Source organism: Chelonia mydas, chromosome 6, assembly GCF_015237465.2.
Source record: "Chelonia mydas isolate rCheMyd1 chromosome 6, rCheMyd1.pri.v2, whole genome shotgun sequence".
Taxonomy (NCBI): Eukaryota; Metazoa; Chordata; order Testudines; family Cheloniidae; genus Chelonia; species Chelonia mydas.
In genome coordinates this window covers 79,699,006-79,717,550 of record NC_051246.2, presented here as the reverse complement: position 1 = coordinate 79,717,550, position 18,545 = coordinate 79,699,006, and the positions used below count along the sequence as shown (strand labels likewise).

Here is an 18,545-nt window from a genome sequence, read left to right as displayed (position 1 = left end):
AGCAGGCTGAATGGTAGGGATGAAGACAGTTGAGGAAAGAACAAGCTGGATCCTGGGAGGTGATTGGGGCATCGCTCTTAACCACACCCTCAAAACGAGCGCTTTTGGCCCCCGGGGTGCTTTGCCGGACCTGGCTGCGCAAGTGAGCGGTAAGAGGAAGGGCAGTGGTGGATGAAACTAACATCCCTGTCCCTTCTCCTTGCAGACTCTGGACGAGGCTGCCAAGGTCTTGGCGGCCGGAACTGCTTTCTTGCAGACTGCGGCATATGCATGCCCAACAAGCAAAGGGTGGCCTCAGTGTCTTAACCCATGCAATCTCGCATCCTGGGCCAAACCCTGCAGGAGGGACTCCTTGAATTTATGGAGGGAGTCCCATAAATTGAAATTGTATCCCTCTAGGAGTGCCTGATGGCTTGCCACCCAGGATTGTAAGCTTGCAGTTGAATAAAATTTTCCTCCCAAACAGCTCCAATCTTTTGGCTGCTTTATTTTGGGAAGTCGAGCTGGTATACCCTAGTTTATCTTTTTCATTGTCTGCAGAGACTACCAGCGAGCCTGGGGGAGGGTGGTTGTAAAGGTACTCAAACCCTTTGGTTGGGACAAAGTATTTCTTTTCAGCCCTTTTAAGGTGGGAGGGACGGATGAAGGAATTTGCCAGAGGACCTTGGCAATTCTGAGGACACAGTCATACACTGGTAGTGCGACACAGGCTGGGGTAGAGCTGACAGGACATTAAAAAAGGTGTCTCCCTGCTTGGCCATTTCCTCCACCTCCAGGCCCAAGTTCTTGGCCACCCGTCAAAGTAGGGCCTGCTGTTCTTTAAAATCATCTGGAGGCTAGCTCTCGAGGGTCCTGAAACCGCCTTGTCTGGGGATGAAGATGACGACTGCACCACAGGGGGAGGGAGGCTTACGGATGGGTGCAGTTTCCTCCACCTTGACCTACGAACACGCCTCATGCACCAAGCCTGGTACCGTCGGTGCCGCCAGCTCTTGCATCAAGACAGGAGCAGATGAATGGTGCAAAGGGGACACTGCCATGACCAGCACTCCTCCTGCACTCCAATAAGGTCACTGTGCTGGCCACTGTGCTGCCAAAGCAGCGCCGTCAATGTCGACGCAGCCTCGCGTGCCCGTTCATACCGGTGGAGTCTAGGCAAGGGGCTGAACTGCACTTCCATGCCAGAGGAATCCCCTTCCAGTGACCAGGGTGGGTCAGTCGATGCCGGAGTCTGCCTGCTGACTGTCGCTGGAGACCAGTACCCAGAGTGCGGCTGTTGCCCTGGATTTGAGGGGTGTATATAACCCAGAATGTGATCAAGCTAATTGCAACCATATTATGTGCACTCAGCCACTATGAATTAATGAAATAGAACACCACATAGTTAAATGTTAATTTGGAGACAGGCTTTCAGAAACAAGGTCATAACTACTGGCAGTTTTGCGAACCACTATGGGAGGAGGGGAAGAAAAAGTAAACAGAGTGAAAGAAGAGATGTGGATGGACAGCCATGAGTCTAGACACCTCTGATAGTAAAAGTTTATTGAAAGTTAGGAAAAGTGATGATTTACGAAGGGTCATTATGACCTATGTGTTTTGTAGAAGTTAATTATAAAAAACTTAGTTAATAGAGTGTATTTGGGGGCAGTCCTTGGGAGCCATCCTGGGAGAGACGTTTTCCTGACATCTTTACTCCATGGCAGGAAGGTGTTTGGCCAACGCTGACTTGTCATTGATTACTCAATACCATCTCAGAATATAAGTAAACATCTGGGATGTTTTAAACCTATTGCTTATGTCTGTGTGTGTGCTTAAATCTAATAAAGCACAGTGTTAGACAAGAGCATGCTTACTTGCATTACTCTTTCATCAGACAGAATTGCTGAGTTCCTGTTGATTTAATCCTTACACTGCCTGGAGTGAAACAGGTAAATTGCCCCTGTTGGTGATTCTGACATCCCCATGTAAGGAGGAGATCGGTGCCGGTATCGAGGGGACCAGTGCTGGGGGACTGGAGACACGATGGAGAGCGCTCCCACGGGGTAGGTGACCAGGACCTGCGCTGAGAGGATGACTGGCAGGAGGGCGAACAGTACCAGTAGTATGGAGACCAGTGTCCCTCTCTAGGCGATCTGCGTTGAGATGGCGGGGACTGCGATCGCGGTGACCGAGGGCGAATCCCAGAGGATTTGGGCTGCGACTCCAGCTATCTACGGTGTGGAGGTGGAGAGTGCTGCTTTGTCTCAGGGGACTGGTGGCGCTCCACTTCCCAGAGGGGTCTTAGCGACTGGCTTGCCCTTGTGGGGAGTCTTTGCCAATACCTGACGCACATGCTGCATCGGTGGTGCAGGCGGAGGTCTCTGCTCTCTTGCCACTGCGGGAGCTTGTGAAGATGTTAATGACGTCAGTGGTTTAGGTCCCATGCCACTCCTGGCAGTCACTGGTGGACCTTTTAAGGGGGCTAAGGGCCCCGACTGGGGAGGCACGAACGCATGGCTCCAAAGTGGGTCCCTTGCCCGATCACCCGTGGCCCTTCTTGCTTGGTGCTGGGGAGCTGTGTTTCTTGCCTTCTTTTTGGGCACTGGCGACACGGAATGGTACTTGGCAAGTCCTGGCGGGACAGCACGGAGGCTGGATTCCATGAGGAGAGCCTGTAAACAAATAACTTGCTCTTTCTGCATGCGGGGCCGAAAGTTTTTACAAATACGGCACTTATGTCTCACATGTGATTCCCCCAAATACTTGAAGCAGCTGCTGTGGGGGTCACTTATAGGCATAGGCCTGTTACAGTCCACACAGGGCTTAAACATGGGAAAGTGGGGCATGCCCCACCTGGGACTAAACTTCTAACTACACTTAACAACTACTTAAAACTAACTACTATAAACAAACTATTTACAAGGCCTTAAGGCTCAAAGTCAGTAAAGATGAAAAACTATGGCTATGCAAGGAAAAGCACTCCAACTAACCACCATGGGCAGTAAGAAGGAACTGAGAGGGCGCCTGATATACTGACACATGAGTGTGGTACTCAAGGGGGCGCCACTGCAGACCCTACTGATATAGCTAAGACAAAATACTCCAGCGACTGTGCACATGGGCATGCACACACCTCGAATGGAATTGACATGAGCGAGCACTGGAAGAAGAGTAATAAATAAGTAAAATTCCATTTTCTTTCCTTCCTCTGTGTTTGTGTGCTACATAAGAAGACATGGACAGGAAAGCAAAGGTAGCATGAAGCCTAATTTCAAAAAGCAGCATTGAGTGTCTAGACACTCAATCTCCTTGTTGAACAGTGGTGTGGAGAAAGAAGAGTCAGTGAGGTATTCTGAGTAGTTAATTTAAGGAGAGAACAGCTGGCTGGTGAAAAAGACACTTGTGAGCAGAAAATTTACTTATTAAGAACTGTGACTCCTGTAAACCCTTCACTGGTCATGACTACATTCAAGCAAAATCAAATTCAATACTATAGATTATGTCCTCAGTTTTGGAAGTATGGAACTGAAATTCTCCTGAGGGGCCTGACTGAAGTTCACTGAAGTCAACAGAAAGGCTTTCATTGCATGCAGTGGGTACTGCATCAGGCCCAAGATATTGCAATTACTGTAAATACAACCAAAACAGTCATAAATTCAGCACAGAATCACTGTACTCTAAAATTAGTAATCCCCCTCACCCCCGCAAACACACACATGCATGCCAATTCAGAGATCCAGAAAGAATCACCAACCACTGGAACACAGGACAGAATTCTATTCAGAGGTTTTTTCGGTTTGTTTGCTTTTTGTTTAAGGGAGAGGATGTTATTGGGTGTTTCCTTTTCTTTATCTGCTAGTAGGAAGAAAACACAAAACACAATTATAGTAGACATAGAAAATGGAAGTTACCTGCTCTTCAGAGACTCTCTCCTAAACTTAAACAGCATAATTTTCAACAAGAAATATGGTAACAACTCTTAATAATTATTGCCCTTACCATAGTCAGCCCAGGTTGCATTCCTGCACGTATAGCCTCAATCTGAGTATGAGTAAATTGAATAGTATTCCTGTAACGAACAAAAATAGCTTCAGTAAATGCAGAAAATATAAAAAAGGTGTTTTTAAAGGGACTGTCTACATGGGGCATTCAAAAAAATTAATCCAAATTAACTAAAGGTCTGAATTTAAAATGGATTAGCTAAACCGCATTAAACTCCTGTGGACACTCACTCACAATTAAGCGGCCTTAATTCAGTCTTCAGAGTAGCAGCCATGTTAGTCTGTATCCGCAAAAAGAACAGGAGTACTTGTGGCACTTTAGAGACTAACAAATTATGCTCTAATAGATTTGTTAGTCTCTAAGGTGCCACAAGTACTCCTGTTTTAATTCAGTCTAGCTCACTTCTACTACCCACTGAAATAAATAAATAAATATAGAATAAATATTCTCTGATTGTTTTATAAGCAGAAATTATTCCTGATTGTGTAACCAAACCAATGTGGAACCTCATTTGCAACTACAACAAATTGTTAGGTCTCCCAGACACTGGACTGTTACTTATGTTTTTGCAAAGGCACAAAGTTATAACAATATTACCGTTTGGGTTGATTGTATGGATATGGTCCCCTGTTGGGAATAACATGAGGTTCCACAATTAAGGTTTTAGCTTCTTCAGCTTTTTCTTCATTCCCATCCTCCTCTTTCCGTTTCCTCCCTTTTCCTCCCCTTAGTGGGAAAGTTATCCTGTAAAACATATTTGTAAAGTTTCAACTTAATTTCCTTCACAAGTAGGTCAGATAGTCTTTCATATACATTTTTAGAGCTCCATCAAATGACATGGCACTCTATATACATAAATAAGCCAGTCCATTTCCCAAAGATCTTACAACCTGTAAGACAAAAACTCAACACTGACCGGGTTGGAAAATGCTGATTCGTTGGAGTCAAATGCTTCACCAAGTCTATTCCCCACTTGGGAGTAGGACAACCTGTGCAGCCAGCTGCCCCAGAAGTCTGAAAACCCTGGGGTCCTCAACACAGGGCAGTCCACATGGCCCCAGACCCTGGGAGCCAGTCCTAAAACTTCTAGGCTCCAAGCTCCACAGCAGGGAATCTGGAAGCTCTGGTTCAAGCAGGGAGCCTAGCAGCCCTGAAAGCGCCAGCAGAATGAAACTGACTTTCTTTTCAATTTCATGGCTACTATTCAGGAAGTAGCAATCAGGAAATTGACATGAATGTCAATTTCATTCAGTTGGTCTCAGGAACACAGTATTTTGGTGTTTCCAAAACCAAATTTTTCAGGGATCTCTGGTTTGCCAAGGAATTTTGGTAATTTTGCTTTGGTTCCAAATTTGAACCAAAAACAAATCTGGAAATACCAAAACTTCTCCTGAACCAAAACCGGAGTTTGGGCCAGCTCTACTCAAGACAAGACAATTGTACAACAATCCGGGAGAGAGAAAACGTGGGATTATTGATGAGGCACAAAAGGATCTGGTTGAAGAGGTTGGTTTTAAGGAATAACAGAGGTCGAGAGAACATGTACTTTACAAATGAGGACAGGGAAAGTGTTCTAGTCATAAGACATGGGGTAGAAGGTAGAGAATTGAAAAAGGAGATAATATGAACAAACAGTTAAGGTGAGATACTATGGAATAGCACAGAGGGAGTGGGGGAGCAGAGATGTAGGTACGGGTCAATATAAATTAATGATAGAAAATAATAGACACTCTACAGACAGAAGCAATGGACTTCTGTAAACATTGGTGATACCTCACTCCTTGTAGTAGTGTCTCCTTTGCAGATCACCTACATTATTTTTATGACACTAGCACAAGAGCTCCTGCATCCTCCAATGCCATTTAATATTGTATTGTGACAGACACCTCTTCATTGTACAGCATATTAGTAAGAAATATCTTTACAATGTAACGGGGCAATAAATTGAGGTGAAGGGCTTCTTTTTGTGGCAAGCGTTGTGTAAATCAAAGGAGAAATCCGTGATAGGCAATAAGTGCTCTCATCTTCTCTTTATGTGGAGACTACATCTATCATCAGATGTTACAGATGAAGCAGCATTTTGAAAGCCTTTAATGGACTTCTATTCCTCTAAAGTCAGGAAATCCTTACAATTCATTTCCCAAGAGAAATTAAAATAAAGATTACATGGCATTTTGAGATTTATTCGAATGAAACTACAGAATGCAATTTCTAGATGTTAAAACAGGGGTTCTCAAACTGGGAGTCAGGACCCCTCAGGGGATTGTGAGGTTATGTGGGGGGTCGTGAACAGCCTCCACCCCAAACCCCACTTTGCCTCCAGCATTTATAGTGATGTTAAATATATTAAAAAGAAGTGTTTTTAATTTATAAGAGGGGGTCGCACTCAGAGGCTTGCTATGTGAAAGGGGTCACCAGTAAAAAAGTTTGAGAATCACTGTGTTAGAACATATCATCTTGCACCTCACCCACTGGTTGTATACAGTTTCTCACACATATATTGTCCCATTATTATATTGCACCTCCCTTTCTCCCCAACTTATTCCATCACCTTATACTTAGACTAAGGTCTAAGATCCAGGAATCATCTTTGTGTGTGTGTACAGTGCCTAGCACAATGGGGCCCTGGATCCTTGACTGAAGCTCCCAGCCATGACCACAATACAAATAGATAATAAGTAGTCTGGGTGTCTTATTCTACATTGCCCACTACAGATCCATAAGATACTGTCTTTCTCCCCCACTTTACATCCTTCAAAACTCATGTCTGCCAAAACACACATCTAATTAAATGATAGCTAGACTGACAGATAGGAACAGTTGACACTTTTTATATTTATGACAGAAAAGATGTCAAATGTAAAAGCTATATATATATATATATATATATATATACACACACACACACACACACACACACAGATTGTAACCCCGCCCTTCATATATCATTTTCCCCTATAGATTGTCAATTGTTTGGGTCAGGGACAATGTTTTCATATACATTTATACAGGGTGTGGCACAATAACATCCTGATCCTAATTTTGGCCTTTGGATGCCACTTCAATATTACATATTAATAATACATTACAATAGCAGCTCTTATAAGCTATTTTCTCAGGCAAAAGAACATACTTGAGTCACTGAACTAAACTGACTTAGTTTTCCAGTACCGGCTTCACTATAGTACTTTTTAGGAATAAAACTGAAATGACTTAGACTTATACCATGATTTAATTGGAGAATTATCTGTTCAGACTATCTGAGACCAAGTACATCCGAGATTCTTAGATCACCTGAAAGGGGGTTTCTGTAGAGCTGGATTGTCAACAGTTACTTTTATGTTATATCCAGGAAAACTGGCTTTTAAGTGATCAATGGATAGGAAGGTGTCATTAAAATCCAGAGACGCAATCTGATTTGGCATTTTTGAATAATGAGCACTGCTTGGGTCTCCATATCCAAGGATGATGTCATGCAACCAATCAGGAACCACACAGTCTGTGTTCATCAGATTCCTAATAGTCTCCAGAACAGCCTGTGAGTGACAAAACAGAAGATGAATCAGTAAAAGTGACATCCTTTAACATCACAATATAACAAACTGAAGATTAACTCTCTGAACTACTCCAGCATCCCAGTGTGTTTCAGAGAAAAAAAAGTTATTTTCCACTGGACAGGTGTTTGGTTAGATTGAATCAGTTGCTATATTTTCTGCTGATGTCATTACATAGCCTGTTCAACAAAATGTCAATATTCAAGCAGAACAGTCTAAATACTGAACTATCCTATTAGTGAGAGCTAATTTAGCCCAAATGAAACAATGGATTATTTGGTTCACAATGGTGTCTGTACAGTGCCACCAATCATCATCATCATCATCATCATCAGTGAAGTGCCAGAGGTGTTAGAAGTGTGATTCTTTAAAAGTGGCACTTTGATGCTGTAACTGTGTATCCTGTGTGTTTGACCATTATATGCTGAATTTACTAATAATGACACTTTTCTTTTCTCAATGTTGCAAAACAAATATTCTGTATCTACAGATGGGCATGCTGTATTTTATTCTGCTTCAAACATCATAATCGAAATTTCCAGGAAGTTCTTATTCCAGAATCCTTATGGATGGGGAAAGTGTCAGAAGCAGAAAAACATGGAAACAAACAAAAAAAATACAAAATTCTTTTCAGATATAAGTTTACAGACCAGGAATAAACTGGGAACAGAAGGTTGAGATAGCGTTATTTTTATAACAACTGTTCCATTTAGAAACTACTGATCTTCCTATTCAGTGTTTCCACTAACCTGAGGTACGATGTAATTTAGTGCTTGAGCACTGTTCCAGTACTGTACGTTTTGGAGCTGTGGATCCCTCAGGATGATTTTTTTTCATAATTCACTTAACAGTCTAGTACCAGTGTCCCTGAAAAGTTATTAATCTAAAACCAGTCCTTAGCTCAAAAAGCAAAATCAGATGAGCTGCGTAAAGCTGTCTGCCCTCCTAAGCGTCATCTGAGTGCATAAAATACACACGGTACAAGTACTCAGAGGTTTAAGCCAATTGAGAAGCACAAATCAGCAGGAAACATCTGGAATTTCATTCTGGGTATAAATGACAGGTTTCCTGGCTCATAAAGCAACTTAAATGCATATTAGGAGTAGGTCAATTTATAATTCTTATTTCACTTCTCTCAACTTTAATAGCCCACGGTATCAGGAGGACAAGCAACTCAAAAGAGAAATCGGAAGAGCTTGTAAAGTTAAGGACTAGTTTATATTCATTACTTCACAGAGATGCCAGTACACGATGCCTTAGATGCTTCCTCAAACTTCTTCTGAGATGAGTCAAAAGCAGATAAATGTCACATCTAGAAGATAATGATACTTAATGATGGGGGAAAGAAAGGAATAGATTGTGTGGTTTTGCATAATTTTGAACTTAGCGAGATCTTATTTCTCAGAAGCAGCACAACTAATTACAACACAGGGATATCCCAGATTATCCTTCTAAATGGTTATATTTTCAGTCTTTGGGTGGAAAGTGTAGAAATATGTTCCTAATATTAGTGGGGGACCTAATGTTAAATATTACTTTGATGAATTATTCACAATGTCTGTGCATGAAAACTTGGTAAAATAATCCAAATAAGATAACACTGCTGACCGAGAAGTGCTGACTATCATATCTAGCAATCCGATTATGTTTGCACTTCTGCTGCTGTCATATTTGCTTAATTTACTATACTGTACAGGTTTTTTTGGCTGCTCTCTCCCCTGCAGGCCTAGCGTAAAATCAGGCTGTCTTCTATCTGCCTGATACATTATTAACATTAATCATTCTAGAGTAATACCTTGCTTTCTGTTAACTGGCTGAAGCTGGTGAGAAGTATACAATAGATATGGATAATCTGTACTCCAATTTATGAAAAGCTAACAGCTAATTATGTGTTTTGACTTAATTGAATAAATGTGAAATTAAGGCAAAACAACAAGTAATGCTTTGTGCAGTTGATTTTTTTTTTTGGTCTGTCCATTGGTTGTAAATACCCTGTACAAAACTAAAAATTACACTTCCATCCCTTGCCAAACACAGACCAAACTAAAGTATCCATTACAGATCAAAATGAACTTTGTTTTATTTCTTTATTTGCATCACAACGCAGATCTGGGAATTAACTGCTGCTATGACGCCAGTAAGATTTTTTGGTGTCGATGAAAAAATGTTTAAGTAAAAAGTCATCTGCAAACAACATTAATTTAATAATTTTCTGACTTTCATGCTTCGCTTTGCAACTGTAAGCATAGTTTTTAAAAAATGAGTCACGAGCCATTGTCTCATTTCAGATGCACTCTTCCATATCATAACATATTAAAAAGAGCAGGATCTTTCTGCCTCCCTCCTTAAGCAGCTTCACAGATCATATTCCACAATCCCCTATGAAAACTAGAATTTCACTCAACTTTGTAATGCATGGATATACATATTTCCAATGGAATCCTACCATATCTATTCAATGGCAATTTCCTTTCGGTTTATATTTGCACCACGCACTCCGGCAGTGGAATACACATAAACACCATAATTTAATGTTCTGTTTTGTTTTTTTTGTTTGTTTTCAAATCTGAAGGTGTTTGAATATCCAATTGATAACAGGAAGCTATCTTCACTATTAACTGGTGCAGCAGCAGCTGAGATGTTGAGCAATATGTCAACTCCTACAAAATGCACTCTCACGAGAATTCTTTCCTCAATTTGGACTTTTATTTAAAATGACAAAAACTACGGTAAGTAGAAAAGAGCTGAACTAACATGTGTTTCTCTTCAGCACTTTGTGCTCATGGCACAATGGCTAGAAATTAAGATTTAAAACAGTTTCCTTTCTCTTACATTATCCTAACATTCTCTGAACAATGACAATCTGTACAAGAGATAAGTCAAGGGCTATATCACAGGTTTGTGCTGGGCACGGCTCAGCTATGCCTTTGCTGCCGCTATCCATGGTAGTGCAGCTACACTTCTGTTTATACCCGTGCTAGCAGGGGTATCTGTACGTAAGCAGGGGAATCACCTCCCTAGTTCGGAGAGTAGATTAGCCAAAGATGGCTAACCTGAGCATTTTTAGCCACAAGATCTCTTCCCAACAGCAGCCTAAGACACACATCCTTATTTGGCAACAGAGTGGCAGGAAAAGGTCCTCAAGCTCTTGGAAGAAGTCAATGCTAAAAATCTCTGAACTTTGAATAAAACATGGATAAAGTGGAAGAAACAACAAGTGGGGACAATAAGCAGCGATATCTGTTTAGATTTCTTATCATGTAAGTGATGTAACATTACCTCAAGGCCAAAGCAAAACAACAAATGACAGACATAAGACTGCAAAGAGCAAAAGGGAACACTGCACATATGCACTGGAGACATAATGAAGGATAAAGAAGCTCTTACAGTATAACAAGCTTGAAAATCAATACTGTGCTTTAAACTTTAAGAATACTTGGCTTGTCCAAAACTAAGCAGGCCCTGAGCTTAATGCTTTTCTCAACAGATGATTCTCACTTAAGCACGGCCATATTGGGTCAGACCAAAGGTCCATATAGCTCAGTATCTTGTCTTCCAACAGTGGCCAATGCCAGATGCCCCAGAGGGAATGAACAGAACAGGTAATCATCAAGTGATCCATCCCTGTCGCCCATTCCCAGCTTCTGGCAAACAGAGGCTAGGGACACCATCCCTGCCCATCCTGGCAAATAGCCACTGATGGACCTATCCTCTATGAACTTATCTAGTTCTTTCTTGAACCCTGTTATAGCCTTAGCCTTCACAACATCCTCTGGCAAGGAGTTCCACAGGTTGACTGCATTGTGTGAAAGGAGTGCCATGGATTGACGGTGCGTTGAAGATAACTATATCAGAGTGTTATAAAGTATATGGAGTGATAGACAATGGAAATTAAGATACAGAGCGTATACAAAGCAGAAGGGAATGATCTCACAAAATGTGTAGTGGTTTCTCATTTGAGCCCTCCGCGGATACACAATTATACCCATGCATATAAAGCGGTGAAAGCAGCAGCGTATTGGGAAGCCGCTCGCAGAAGCCAGTGCCCAGCCCACTCCTTCCACGCAGTGGTGTGCGTCTCCTGTCCGGGAGCATGCGAGGTGCTTGCACGCACTGGCATGACCAGGGACAGCTGCCGATGAGCCTGGTGCCCACACCAGTGGGAAGGGCAGTGGGTGGCACAGCTGGTCTCGTTCACTAGTTGTCATTAGAGCCCTGCAGCTCCATGGGTATCTGCTTTACATCCCAAATGTGTATCCACTTAGGGCTCTTTTTCTCAGTACTGTTTTCTAGCTGTACCATTTTTTGTGACCTTCATATTTGTAGTCTGAAACTTATAAACAGACTTTCAGTAAATATTACCCTCTCAATTGTGTACAGGTTCATTTCAGAGGTTGGCTGAAGTTTCCTAGCATTTATAATTTTTAAGATGCATCTTTAAAAATTTTCTTTGTACTTAACATACTGTCCCACCCAAATGAACATACACTCAGGGCATCTGCACAGAGACCCCCACCTCAGGGGGTCCCCAACCATCAGGGGATTGGGAGAGCAACAAAAACACCTACACACACAAAAACCCAAGGACGGGAAGGAGGCAGGGCCAGAGAGGTGAGCCAGGCCAGCCCCGCAGGACAGAAGGTGCTCTGGGGTGAGTGTTGGGTGGGTCTGCCCTCAACCACCCCACCCTCGGGCCTCCTATCCCCCGAGGGCAGGATCCAACCCCACTTGGGAGCCTCCCACTCTGGGGGGGCTGAACCTTATTTCCCCCAGCAACTTCAGGGCATCCCACACCCCAGGGAGCAGTCCCAATTGCCATTGTGTACCAGGACCCAAAACTCTTTAATCCAGCACCAACATTGCCATTAAACAGTTTAGGGAAATAAATTCTAGCCAGCGTTTTTCCACAAAACAATCTCAGTCAATGACATATAGTACGTATATTTCAACAATTCTTCCAACTCAGCACATTCGGAAACTATTATCCTAAGAACAGCTATAATGTAGCTTACCTTAAAATTGTTTTCTTTTGGCTTTCTCCTCATGATTATATTGAATGTCTCATAGACATCTTCTGCTCCATTTTGGATTGTGTTTGTCATGTCCTGTTGATACTGGTTAGGATCCAGAAATACTCTAAAGGTTCTTGAGTCTCCTTTAAGTCTTGGTTTGGGTTCTGGTCCTGTTCATATTTGAAACACAAATCAAAACTAGATTAAAGCAAGAAAAACAGTGTTGAAAGCAGATTAAGAACTACTTTTTAGGAGAAAAATAATCACTTTTGAAACAGAATTAAGATAAATTCACTTTGAAGCTCATATTTACAAGTATGATTTATTGGCATGCTTTCATACCATTTCTAATATTTTCAGAAATAGGCCTATTTTGTTCTAAAAAAACAGACCAAATGGAGCTATGCCAATTCATACCAGCTAATAGAATGGTTCATTATTTTTTCCAAAGGATTATATAGGTGTATATATAGTTTAAAAAGCATCATCATACCTTCTTCAATGACACGTCCTTTATCATCCAACATGCCCTGGATTTCACATCCCCTGACGTACACCAGGCCAGTTTGCTCAACAAAAAGCCTCCTTCGATCAAACTTTGTGCCATAAGGTTGTGTTGGACGCACCGTAACTAAAAAACAAACGTCGTGCTTGCGCAGACCTGATTGAACACAGGAAAAAGTTGAGTTATTTGGTTTATTCACCAACAACTGCCGTGTTTGTTCCTTAACAAGCAATTGGAAAGGTATACAACGGGCAAGCTTCTTTTTAACCTTTTGGCTAAGATGAAGTGTCATATCCTTTTGGTGGTCAATATAATTTGTACTGGGGGACTATGTCCTGCTTTTAGAGGATATAAAATCAACAGTCTTTTTTAATCTGTTTTTGATCCTACAATTAGGCTAGGATACTTCCAAATTTAGGGATAATTATGTAAGACACTTTAAATAAAATTCTATAGAAAGGTAAGGAAAATTTGGTGCTCTACAGAGGGGTTTCAGTAACTTCCCTAGCTAAGTCTCTTCCAACTGTACATTTCTATAATTTTCCTCCTTCAAAACTCTCCTTTGTCATGATGCCTATAAAAAAAACACTTGTCAACTGCCGATATGCCAAGGCCACTGCCTATAATGCTGACTAGTATTGTTTCCTTGTACTCCCCCACCTCTCTATAGCCATTTCGCATCTCGTCTTATACTTCGATTGTAAGCTGTTTGGGGCAGACAGTCTTTATTCTGTGTTTGTTCAACACCTGGCATAGTGGGGTCTTGGTCCATGACTAAGGTTCCTCTGTGCTACAGTAATGCAAATAATAAATACTCTAAAACCAATCCAGACTGGACCAAACAGTCAGGTAATCAGAGAACAATTTTTTTAAAAAAATCTAATTAAAAAAAATACAAGTAATGACTTCTGGAAAGATTCTGCTTAACAAACAAGATGGAAGTGGAAAAAAACAAGCAGCAAAGACAGGACAGGGGAGCTTTAGACAATACAGTTAGAATGAATTATTTTGCAAAGAAAGTGTAAAAAAAGACCGATCTATGGAGACATCAGGGAAGAGAGAGACCAGGACTGCAGAATGTTTTTTAAATAAATAGTGTGGATTCAGGGTACTTGTCTGAGTTTCTAGCACAAACCTCTCAGACATCCAGCATACATCAGACATCCTGCTTTTCAGACAATACTCTAGTCCATCTTCTGCCTTGCTGCCATTGATAGTCAATAACAGGTCATCGATCAGAAATATCTGAAACTGTATAACCATCGTAGTTGGCTTACTGTACTGTACATAAGGTACCTATCCTTTCCATGTGACAACAATAAACCAAACACGGAAATATCTATTAATACTACTGAGAAGCTAATATGTTACAAAGCCGAATCTGAACTGGGACTTAAACTCATATCACAATCCAAAAGTTGTATCTATTGCCATAAACTCAATCCATTTTACTGCATGTTCTGCATTTAGCATTTGTGCTATGTGACAGCCTACATAGCCAACACACTATCCAACTCTAGCATAATTTAACAGATCTCGCTCTAACTGAATTTAAGGACTATCAGTCAATGTCACTGCAGAATATGAATAATCGCTTCTATGCAGCTTGCCAACAAGGTCAACTCAAGTGCAATTCCCTAAGCACAAAGTGTTGCCTACTGATACTACACTAGGAAACATAGGCTATACAGTGCCAGCTGGCAATTCCCGACAGCATTAAAAAGCACAACCGGAAAAACACTGGCTTTAATCAAGTCAAAGCCCATCACCTTTCCCTTGTAATATAAAAGGGATCAGATTTTCTCCACAACTTTAACAAAGAAGACTACCAGCATGCAGGCCACACCATCTCTCCACACTACTTGTCTGTTCTGTTCTTGTTAGCAAGCAAGGTATTACTTTTACAAGAGGAATGGAGTCAAGGTGTAACAGAAGGTATACAACTGAAATACTCAGCATGTTGGGCTTGCTGTCAGCATGCTTATCCAGTTGAGTAGTTTTCACTCAAATAATCCCACAATTTTAATTTTGGAGGGCTCTCGGGATAGGTCTACAGTACAGCCGGATAGCCGGGTAGCAATCGATATATCGGAAGTCGATTTATCTTGTCTAGACTCGATAAATTGATCCCTGAGCGCTCTCCCGTCAACTCCGGAACTCCAGCGCCACAAGAGGTGCAAGCAAAGTCGACGGCAGAGTGGCAGCAGTCGACTCACCAGCGTAAAGACGCTGCGGTAAGTCTATCTAGGTACGTCAACTTCAGCTACGCTATTCTCGTAGCTGAAGTTGCGTACCTTACATCGACTCCCCCCGCAAGTGTAGACCAGACCTTTATTTCTCAAAGTTTTAGAGGATTTTAAAGTGACTTATGGAGTTTTCCATCTTGATATCCCATTAAAGTAAATCATACAATATAAAAATATTATGGCAAGCTTTTTTAAAAAATAAATACTCAAGGCAGATCTTTCGTAAAATCATTACCCCATACATTGCAGACACTTTCCCTTTTCATGTTAATTATTCCAACAACAGTATAGACAGAGACCATTTTTATTTTGGAGACATATTTCCTTTTCAGAGTCAATGCCATTAAACGTCTCTAAATCAGTACATACAGAGATGTAAACAAAAATAAGATTTTCAGCTACTACTTCTGCAAAAGTGACACCCAAGCCTTGTCTAGATATAGCATATGTCTTGAGGAGGAGTGCTTCTGCCAGCATAATAACTCCACCTCCCCAAACGACATTAGACAAATGCTTCTGTCATTTAGCTATCAAGCTTCTACAGTGTCTAAGGAGGGTTTTTTTCCAGCATAGCTACGTTGGCTAGATGGTGTAGCTTTTTCACATCCCTGACCAACATAGTTATGCCAACAAAACTTAGCAGTATAGGCCTGCGCCAAGTTTCCTTGGTTTGTGTAGTTCTCAGCTGTCTAACGAACAGACGACAGAACACGGCACTGTTGCCATCACGACAAACTTTATTTTCAGAGTTTTATGCAACTACCACTCAGCTAAAAAAAGGTGGAAAGTATGTTCTGACAATGGCTTAAATTGTGGTTGTTACTTTGGCGAGCACATGTACACATCAGAAAGGGGACAGCTTTTGAACAGGACGAAAAAGACTATGTAGGTTCTTTAAAAAAGAACCCGTTAGGTTACTGTAGAATCCTGTAGTGGTAGGTGAAAAGCTGAAAATGTAGTGGGGCTTTATCTTGCAGAGCTGAGGGAGAGAACTGATTATTTAAAGCGAAGTACATGAGCCAGAATAAAGAGAATGGAAGACTGTTAGGAACAGCTCCTTTCTGCCTTGCCTAGATGGAGAATGGCTGTCGTTTCACAGAAGACAGTTTGAGTCTGCTACTGACGGAACTAACAGAGCTAGTTCTTTTAGCTCAGGCAGTAGAGGATCAAGTTTTTAGGTCCAGAGGTCCCACGTTCAATTAAAACTGCTGACAACCCATCCTAGGGTGTCATTTTACAGAAGTTTTCCTGCTTTATTTTATGGACTGCTATGGAACAATCACAATGCCAATTGCCAAATACTAGGTAAAAACCTCTTAGGGCTGTGGAAAGTTCATACAACAGAATGCAGTGCTGATGTTAGTATTCTACAAAGAATGTGCTATATCCATTAATGGCGTGAATCACAATATAGAGGAATGGGTTCTGGGAGGGAATTATAGAAAATCATATTTGCTTAGAGATTTGTTTAAACACCCATTATGTGATTAGCCTCCAACCACCCCTTTCGTTGTATGTATTAAGAGTAAAGCATTCAGTGGCTGTTCCCTAACTATCTTCTAGGTTGGAGTTGATGGCTTTAGAGAACTGTATGAGAATTTTAACAGCAGTTAAGCGGTAAGATTTGAATTCTTGGCATATTCTTTTCCAGCTCAGGGAATGTTCTCCTAGGCTATAGGGGCTATAAAGTCTCAGTCTCTCTCTCCTTTATTTGCACCCAAAAGTAAGTTACAGCATTTGAGATACAGCAGATTTATAGTCAATTAAAATATGGCATATTCAATTTGGTGTACATAAATTTCCACTGTAGATAAAAAGTTATAGAGCGCTCTACAGACAAACACAACCTATCTATAACTAATATTCTAGAAATCAGCAGAAGTAGTATTTTAGATTTCTTTCAAAAAAGTACAAAGCAAAGTAAGGCGATCGGGGTGGGGGGGAGGAGGAGATCTCCCACCAGGGTAATTTTTGAACTCTTATTTTTTCTATATCAATTTATTTTTCAAAGCACCATAAAAATATGGAGCATTCATAGTTTATATTTGGGGTTTTTTATATTTTAATTAGATTTTTACAAAATAAAGGTTTAAATCTGTTAAAACTTAACTCTGTATACCAACCTCAATAGTGTAGCTACTTTTGTGCCATAATATTGAGTAGGATCAGGGTACTTTAACACTATAATATTATGAAAGCTCTACACTCATCCCAAATACTGATAGTACTGTATCTACAATAGGCATGGAATGTTCATTACTGACATAAAAATGAGCACCTTGCCATTCATTTTTGATGTGATCTCTGACGTTCAAATGAATTGTAACATCTGCTCGTACTCGCATTGGCCAGTTTTCACCAATGTTGGGCTTTGCTACCTCTACCACAGTGAAAGACACAATGGGTTGTGCCATTCGAGCCCATCCACCAAACACAATTCCTCCATATTCGGATTTCCTAAAAATAAATAAATAAATAAATAAAATCAACAGTGTGTTAGAACCATCAACCATTGCTGCATTCAGATTTTCTTTAAACTGCTGAATAATTTAAAAACCACATCATCAGCTCCAATATTTAAGGGACACGAGGAAGAATTTAAAAAGCATGAAATTTCAGCATATCTTGTATCAAAGAATCAACATATAATGTAAACTAACATTTTTATTTCATATTCTCACCTCCTGTGTGAAGGTAAAATTTGTGATGACATTTCAAAAACAAAGTCATTCAAGGAAAGAGAAGATGAGACCACCACAGAAAGATTTAATGGGTATGAAAGGGAGAGTACACCCTATGCACTACAGAAAATGGTGACATATAGGTGGGATTTTCAAAAGCACTCAGCACCGGTGTAACTCTGCTCCTAGTGATAACATTTTGACTTCACTGGGAGCACAGTTAGGCCAATACTGAATACTTGTGAAAATCCCACCAGTATTCCACATCCATAACACTGATACAAATGATCAACAATTAAGAACAATTGTTAATACAGTGAAGTTTGTGGTTAACACTTAACACAAATAAGGTCTTAATGTTACTAAAGAAATACTAGTCAGCACATAGTGGTCACAAGCGTTCTTCGTGGGCAACCATACCCAGAATATATTTTAATAATATTATTAGAAGATTAATCTTGCATGAAGCAGTATTTTAGAAGAGATTATGGAACACCACATTTATACCTTTATAACAACTGGAAACAGTTGGTTACTACTTAGATGACTATATCCACTTTGTATTA

General features: G+C 40.8%; 1 protein-coding gene across 3 annotated transcripts in view; it reads right to left on the bottom strand.

Annotated features, from left to right (window-relative positions):
- Window positions 1–18,545, bottom strand: part of AQR (aquarius intron-binding spliceosomal factor) — a 108,121-nt gene that overhangs the window by 46,692 nt on the left and 42,884 nt on the right. For all 3 annotated transcript variants that reach the window (XM_007069393.4, XM_027831515.3, XM_037900523.2), the window contains 6 exons: window positions 17,577–17,755; window positions 13,041–13,208; window positions 12,548–12,717; window positions 7,276–7,517; window positions 4,579–4,725; window positions 3,979–4,048 (listed from right to left, as the gene is read on the bottom strand). In XM_007069393.4, coding sequence (XP_007069455.2) covers window positions 3,979–4,048; window positions 4,579–4,725; window positions 7,276–7,517; window positions 12,548–12,717; window positions 13,041–13,208; window positions 17,577–17,755 — 976 coding nt within the window. The remainder of the gene's footprint in view (window positions 1–3,978; window positions 4,049–4,578; window positions 4,726–7,275; window positions 7,518–12,547; window positions 12,718–13,040; window positions 13,209–17,576; window positions 17,756–18,545) is intronic.